The sequence below is a fragment of the Mastomys coucha genome, unplaced genomic scaffold (assembly GCF_008632895.1).
Source record: "Mastomys coucha isolate ucsf_1 unplaced genomic scaffold, UCSF_Mcou_1 pScaffold19, whole genome shotgun sequence".
Classification (NCBI taxonomy): Eukaryota; Metazoa; Chordata; class Mammalia; order Rodentia; family Muridae; genus Mastomys; species Mastomys coucha.
Genome location: NW_022196901.1, coordinates 5,581,443 through 5,590,120, shown reverse-complemented (window position 1 = coordinate 5,590,120; position 8,678 = coordinate 5,581,443). Strand labels below are relative to the sequence as shown.

The 8,678-nt window shown below is 36.6% G+C and overlaps 1 protein-coding gene across 4 annotated transcripts in view; it reads right to left on the bottom strand.

The window, feature by feature from the left end:
• Abcb4 (ATP binding cassette subfamily B member 4) overlaps window positions 1-8,678 on the bottom strand; it is a 70,190-nt gene that overhangs the window by 39,914 nt on the left and 21,598 nt on the right. For all 4 annotated transcript variants that reach the window (XM_031380002.1, XM_031380001.1, XM_031380003.1 and 1 more), the window contains 5 exons: window positions 7,309-7,422; window positions 6,194-6,304; window positions 5,845-5,970; window positions 2,359-2,562; window positions 1,754-1,924 (listed from right to left, as the gene is read on the bottom strand). In XM_031380002.1, the coding sequence (XP_031235862.1) occupies window positions 1,754-1,924; window positions 2,359-2,562; window positions 5,845-5,970; window positions 6,194-6,304; window positions 7,309-7,422 (726 nt within the window). The remainder of the gene's footprint in view (window positions 1-1,753; window positions 1,925-2,358; window positions 2,563-5,844; window positions 5,971-6,193; window positions 6,305-7,308; window positions 7,423-8,678) is intronic.

Genomic DNA, 8,678 nt, shown 5'->3' with positions numbered 1-8,678 from the left:
TTTGTACTGCAGAAGGATCCGTGTGTGCCGCGTCTTTCCTGCCGGCGGGAGATAGCGCGGGACACTGCCCCACTTGGCTTTTATAAATGCTGAAATCAGACCAGTCTTCTAAGTCATTCAGTGACCTCACATATTGGCTTAATGGATTTAATGATCATTTAAACCCTGAGTTATGCCCACCAAATTATTCATGTTATGTCAATTTCTAGTACTTTAATTAGTTTCATTTGACCAGTAATCTCTTAAGATGAATACCTACATCACAGACTTGTCATAATTTAGCTTAATTTACCCAAGTAACTAGAATAATAATAACCAAAGAAGTAGGAATAATCTAAATGCTCATCAGTTGAAAACGGTTAACAAAATGTGGCATGTCCATACAATTGGAATCTCAGAGAATCATGTAAAGGAATAAAGTTTAATGACAATTACAACATTGGTGAAGCTTGAAAATTCTGAGCTACCTGAAAAAGACAGTAACAAAGGCCAGAAAAATGGCTCAGCAGGTAAGAGTGTTTGCAATTCAAGCCTGGTGATATCATTGGATTCTGGGGACCCATATGAAGGTGAAAGGAAAGAACTGACTCTATAAAGTTGTCTTCTGACCTCTGCACAAGTACTGTGGCATGTGTACCATATATATGTATACACATATATGTATAAATATGTGTGTGTGTATATATATATACATATGTATATATGTATATGTATATATAATCTATGATATATACATATATATCATGCACACATAACAGCAGCAAAAACCATAGCAAAGTATGATTATATCTATATGAAATGTCTAGAACCAGCAAAGCCACAGAGACAGAAGTAGCTTAGTATGTGCACAGGGCTATTGAGAGTGATGCCAGAAGTAGTCAACTAGTTTCTTTTGGGCAATGAAATATTTCTGGAATTAGATAGTATTGATGACTGCATAACCCGATGACTATACTACATGCCATCAAATAATATATTTTAAAATGGAATTTTTTCTTTTGATTTGTTTGGTGATTGTAATCCAGTTTTAATTTTATTTATTTCTGAATTTCAAATCTGTTAATGAGGAGTGGTCATAATCACCATAAGGAGCAGGTACATTACTTTGATACAATTTAATGTACCATTAACAGTTAAATTTATAAATAATGATTCCATTATTGCCACAAAATAGGTTTTTTTAAACTCTTTTAAACTAGAGCAGTGTCTAGGTAATCAGAGTTACATGTGTGTGAACATATATATGTATTACATTCACATATATATGTATTTATATGTATTTCCACATATACTTCAATATAAGTATTTATCTTTTTACTGATTTAACAAAAAAAAAATGTCCACAAAGAAATAGATTAAAACTTAGAATAAAATAAAATATACCCAAGAAAAGGACAGCATATCATCATTAAAACTTGTTACATAAAGAATACCTAAATTTACAAATTAATTTCTTCACATATTTTAGCATATTTTATCAAATAAAACCCATGTGTGCAAGAAAGAAAAAAAAACCCACATGGTTCCTCCCACAAGCCTGGATCTAGGTTCACTGAACCATGGTGGAAGCTAGTTCATCATTGACCTCTCTCTGCGATAATGTAACAGGCAGGGAGAAATCAATAAATCCCAAGAGACAACCTCATTTGCCTTTTGGGTTTTATTTCTCAATCTAGATTCCCAAAGAACTGGCAAAAGTGTGCGAACCAGTCTCCCCGTCCCCCACCCTGGGTGTTTACCTCCCGGTACAGACCTTATCCAGAGCGGCCTGCACCTCAGCTTCACTTTCTGTATCCAGGGCCGAGGTGGCCTCGTCCAGCAGGAGGATCTTGGGGTTGCGGACCAGGGCCCGGGCAATGGCGATTCTCTGTTTCTGTCCCCCACTCAGCTGCGCTCCTCTATCACCAACCAGGGTGTCAAATTTCTAAACAGAAAACCCAGAGAAGCTCTCAAAACCTATTCATTCATTCAATTTTACAATGTTGAGGATCAAAGTCAGACAAGACCTTGAACATGCTTAAAAAAGGCCTCTACCACTGAGTTATATGTCACCCTTCTTAAAGTATTTTAAATACAAAAGTATAGAGAGTTTTGTAGAAATGCATGAAGACAACTGAAGCTTTGACTCTTGTAGTGTATCATGAAATATAATAAATTAAGACTGAATTGCAATAATTACCAACACCTATCCTATATGTCTTTATATTCTTTACATATAGAATATAGTCTGTAAGCCTTGCCTGAATAATTTAAGGGATTTGCCCCGCAAGGTTGAGTAACATTGCAATCCAAAGCTTAGCCTTTGAAGTAAGAACTCAGTGCCTTGTGTTTCAATTGTGATTTTAAGGGGAGCTTTACCTGAGGCAGTCTCATGATGAAGTCGTAGGCATTGGCCTCTTTGACAGCTTTCTTTATCTCCTCCATCGTTACGTTACCACGGCCGTAGCGGATATTTTCAGCGATCGTGGTAGAGAACAGTACTGGCTCTTGACTTACCACACCAATGATTTCTCTCAGACACCTGACGTTAAAGTTCCGGATGTCCTGCCCGTCAATGCTAATCTGAAAGAAAGAAGGATTTCCTAGTCAATATTTTAAACAACCTGATTTCTAAGGCACAAGCACTTTTTACTAGCATTGAATTCATTCAGCAGTTAGAAATAAAAACTAAACAGTAATAAGTAGGAATAAAATAAAGCAACCATATACATATATACATATATATAATGGATTATTCGAGACAGCCATATCAGGCTTCTGTCAGCAAGCACTTGTTGGCATCCACAATAGTGTCTGCATTTCTTGACTGTATATGGGATGAATCCCCAGGTGGGGCAGTCTCTGGATGGCCTTTCCTTCAGTCTCTGCTCCACACTTTGTCTCTGTATTTGCTGCCATGAACTGATCACAGGGTCTCCAATGGAGGAGTTAGAGAAAGGACTGAAGGAGCTGAGAGGGTTTGCAACCCTGTAGGAAGAACAACAACATCAACCAACCAGAGCTTCCAGGATCTGAACCACCAACTAAGGAGTACACATGGAGGGAACTATGGCTTCAGCTGTATATGTAGCAGAGGATGGCCTTGTTAGGCATCAGTGGGAGAAGAGGACTTTGGTCCTGTGAAGGCTTGATGCCCCAGTGTAGGTGAATGCGAGGGTGGGGAGGTGGGAGTGGTTGGGTGGGTGGGGGCACACCCTCATAGAAGCAGGAGGAGGGGAAATGAGATAAGGGGTTTCTGGGGAGGGGAATTGGGAAAGGGAATAACATTTGAAATATAAATAAATAAAGCATCCAAAAAAAAAAAGGATTATTGGTTATCTACCATAAGAAAATTTGGATATACTAGTTAATTGTCATAATGCTAAAAAAATGACCCTAAGGCCTCTGCATACTCAGAGAAGCCCTTTCTCCCTGGGGCTTAGCCTCCAGCCCCAGCTAGGTTCTAGGCATGCTACTGTTTTTAATTTCTGATGTTAAATTTAAGTTAAAATGTCCCTTTATCTAACTATTCCACATATATCTAGATGACATTTTGGTGTTCTGCTATTCTTAACACACCATAATCTACTTTATCATTTCTTAACTTTTAGCCATTTGATATTTTCTTAATTGTTATAAAAGCAAAAATTCATTAAATTGAAAGACATGATTTGTGTTCCTATATTAATATCAATTGTTTTACTGTAAATGACTAGTGTTTGTGGGGCATTTATTCCTTGGTGAACAAAAGCTAAATAAATGACTCTTTATAAGTAATTTAATAATGGACAACATCAGCAGAAATATACAATATGTCTGCTTCATTGTACACATGCTTTGTTAGAACTGGGACTCGTTGCTCTTGTCTAATAATTAATAGAGCAGTTTATCTTTGCATCGCTAATCACTTTTTAATTAAATTTGTTATTCAGCAATTGAATACATACATACCCATATATACACACATATACACAAATATACACACATATACACACACATATATACTCATATACACACATGCTTACAAACCCACATACATACATACCTACATACACACACATACCCACATATGCACACACATATTCACATATACATACACACACATACACACCACACATACATACCCCCCACATACCCACATACATACCCACATACACATACACACATACACACACATACATACCCACATACCCCCCACACACACATATACACACATACCCACATTCATACCCACATACATACCTACCTACACACACACACACACACACACACACACACACACACACTGTTTATTTTGACCCTCAACATTCCTTCCAGCACTGTCAACTCCCCCTCCTCCTTACAAATCTTTTCCCTAGTTCATGTCCTTTTAACTGTGTGTTTGTTCTTAATCTACTGAGTTTAACCAAGACCATCTATGTGACTATGGACTTGAAATATCTATTAGAGCCTGGAGCACTTATGGGAATAGGGTATAGAAGTAAAGAAACGATTGCCCCTCTTCCAGTATCTACCATAGCCAATAATTTAAGCTAACCATTTCCAAAAATATGTATTTATCCTCTCTTTTAAAAATTGTTTAAGAATTTCATACTTTGTGTTTTGATACACCTACCCTCTTATCCCAACTCCTCCCAAATACATCTCCCTCTCCACTCTCTCCAACTCTGGGTCCTCATTTAAAATAACCATGGAATCCAACCTGTGTTGACTTCATACTCTTGGATGTGGTTATCCACTGGAGTGTGGAACGTCTACCAAGGCCCATAAAGAAAAATAACTTTGTATATTTATTCTCAAATCATAAGTAGGGTTGCTTTCATTAATTTCTTAAATACTAAACTTAAATACTAAATACTTCTTAAATACTAAAGTGATGTAGGAAGGCCCAGAACACTGTTGGTAGTTCCATAGAGAAAGTGGTCCAGGGCTGTAGAATACAGCTAAGCATGGTCCAGAGGGAACCAGCAAGTAAACTTTCTCCATGACTTCTGCTCGTAGCTCCTGCATGAGTTTCTGTTTGACTCAATGATGGGCTGTAGCCTGTAAGTATAAGCCAAATAAACCCTTTTCCCTCCCAAGTGGCTTTCGGTTATAGTGTTTGTCAAAGCAGCAGAAAGAAAGCTAAGGCCATTTGTAAAGCTGTGTTTTATAATTGTTGACTAATATTGGAAAACCCAGTGTCCTTAAGTTGAGACAACTGAAGAATATAAACTGTGTATTCGTGTTGTTTGCTTAGGATTTCAATAATATTGATCTTTGTTCTCTATTTAAGAGAAAATCCTTCTTTGGAAATGTATTTTGAAGTATATGTCTGTTTAGAATGCATATACAAGAAAGGAGAATAAATCAAGTGGGTCAAAATAAAAGTAATTAGTGGAGGTGTGTGACGAGTATGTGTGTTCCCTGCAAGAAGGAACATTCTGACCTATTCTCACACTCTATGCATCTTCCAGAGATTCAGATTCCTCTGTGCTATGCTATTCTTTGTTTTAGATGACCCAAAGCTAAAGAAAATGATCATTTTGCTGAATTTAATTGCTGTTTTAAGATTTATGTCTTCTATTACTAGGTTGTCAAGAATGACTATATGGAATTTGTTTGGTCAAATCAAACTCATTGGGAGCAACCTTCTTAGTCTTTGGATAATAAAAGAGTCCTTTCTAGCTCCTGTTGTTTTCAAGGCTTCTACTAAAGGCATTTTTCCACTTGCCCCAAAATACATGTTTTGTCCAGATGCATTGCAACATTGTATACTTTTTCCAAAATCAGACTCACATACAGATTTATTTGTAAAGAAACAATTTCTAAGGGCCTATCTCGGCCCAACTTCCTGTGTTGGAGAACTTGGTTCTTCCCACTTACCGTACCCTCTGTGGGGTCGTAGAGCCTCTGCAGCAGCTGGACAGTTGTGCTTTTCCCACAGCCACTGTTGCCAACCAGGGCCACCGTCTGTCCGCTCTTCACCTTCAGGTTGAGGCCCTTCAAGATCTGCCAAGGAAAACAAAGGCGAACACGCTTCACAACAAAGCTCCAAGAAAGGAATAATTCAATTCTATTTAGAATTTTGAAAAAGTTCTATTTAGAATTGAAAAAAGTATCAATTAAGAGTTTAACTCCAACAGGACAAAGCACATAAATATCAAAGGACTCAGACTCTAGTGGGGAGATTAGAGATCAATGTAAGCTAGGAAGCTAGTGTTGCTAGCAGTACCTTGATATTAGCTCGAGATGGATAGGAGAAGTGAACATCGCTGAACTCCAGATTTCCTTTGATGCTGTCTGGTTTGTGTCCTCTCTCTGAAAAACTGTCAATTTTAGGATTCTAAATAAAACAAAATTCAATGACTATTTTATCAAATAAGCAATTGTATTTTTTAAGGAATAGGGTGCATCAAATTCTAAAAACAGAACTTGCAGTAGCATAATCTCCTTCATGTGAGCAAATACACAGTGAACATGTGGGATATGTGTGTGTATATATGTGCCATCTGTAAACATGTACATGCCTGTGTAAGTGTATGTGTATATGTCTGCATGCATGTCAGTGCACAAGTGTATGTGAATATACGTGTGTATACATGTGTGTAATTCACCAAAACTTTTTTTCTGAAAGTGCATAGGGAATATTCATTTTATTTCATGTAACACTCTTCCCAGTTTTTGGCATATATTCATAAATTTTATAAATGGTCAGTTATACATGTTTAGACAAATAACAAAAACATACTGGATAAGTCCAGGTATTTCTGCGTTTTGTGAAACTTATTTCTTCCTAAACAATAAATAGAATTGGTCAAGAAGATGGATCGAATGCTGAGCGCAGTATTATTTAGGAACCATGTAAACTTGCAATACATTTAGAATTCAAAATTAGATTTGCTTCTATAATTTCAATTTCCAACTTTTAATTTTACTGTGTAAATGCAACGGCATGCTTTAGTATGTAAATATTTTCATTTTCAATGTAATCAGTTCAATTTATTCAATGTAGTTGATTTAAGGAGAGGAGAAGAGCAAACCTCATAGCAAAACTCACTGTTAATTTGGTCCTATCACAACTTATCCCCCTACAATTCTGTCTAGAAACCATAATCTTCCTATGAGATATAAAGGAGGTAAACCCTGAAAAGAAACACCTTTATCCTACACTATAGTAAAAGACTAATATAAACAGACTCAAGAAAAATCAGTGCTTTTATATTGCTAAATAAACTTGTAGAGCTTCCTGCTGTTACAGTGTATCTTACTAAATAACTTAATACACTGATCCAATACTCAGCCAATACCACCATGACTCCCTCAGCTTTCATATAATGAAAGACTTACATTATCAATAATGTCAAAGATCACATAGGCCGCTCCTCTTGCATTGGCAAAAGCATCAATACAGGGGGCAGCTTGCCCCACACTGAAAGCCCCAATGAGGATTGAAAAGAAGACCTGAGTGAAAGAGTTAAGAACCATTAGGATGCCGGGCAGTGGTGGCGCACGCCTTTAATCCCAGCACTTGGGAGGCAGAGGCAGGCGAATTTCTGAGTTCGAGGCCAGCCTGATCTACAGAGTGAGTTCCAGGATAGCCAAGGCTACACAGAGAAACCCTGTCTTGAAAAAACTGAAAAAAAAAAAGAAAAAAAAATAATAATAAAGAACCATTAGGAACAGAACATCATCATCTGAGTTAGAGCTTGCTTGAAATATAATATATGAAGGACTGAATTTAGGGTTTAGGTTTAGGGACACTTAATAACATTTTTCTTATTGAGAAATAATATTTGTACATTTTTATGAAACGTGATAATTAGACACATGTATATAATTAGCGTGATAAGATCCCCATCATCTTGCTAAAAATAAAATTGCTTCAGTAAAGAGCAAAATTTATAAAATTAATACAGCACTTCATTATCTAAATGTATTTATTTTTTATTTTATTGCCCTTTGTATGCATCAAAAAATAAGTTTTGTTTAGTCTGCCAAACTATTTGTTGCTTTTTCCTTGATCATGTAGGTATTAGTCATAAAAACATCGGAATCCTACTTCAGTAGCTCTGAAGCTAAGGCCACTGGAGAAGGCGTCCTCCCGTCAGTGTTTCACTCTGTTCTTTATCACTTTCTCTAACTCTGCAAGGAATTGTACAAAATGTTCAACAGGAAACATACAAATTTTTACCCCATGTGGTTTTCCTTTAAAAGACTATTATAGATTTATATATGGTCAGATGAACGGAAGTTTAACATGTCACTTTATATTTTAAAAACAAGGTGTCTTCCTGCAGTCCATAATGGTTTGGAACTCATAGCCTCCATTCTCCAGTCCCAGACTCCTGTATGCTGGGATTAAAGGTGTGCACTACCATTCCTGGTCACTTCATCCATTTATAGAACATAAAATTATGATCATTATGTTCTGTGGCACACAAAACAACACATTTCACGTCTGTTTCATTGGAACATAAATCCAATACAGTTTCAGAAAACCAGATTAAATGCATAAGTAATTTAAGAAAGATATAGGAGAAGAAAAATTACTCCTTTCTCTTCAGACATGGTAAAACTACTACATAGATCTATGTTTTTTGAAATAACAGTGACATACGTGTTTACAAAACCCAAATGCCCAAATGCCTTCCATAATCTATCTCTCATCTCAGGACCAATGAGAAAAAATTCTCAGTGGAAGTAGATGTTAAGGCATT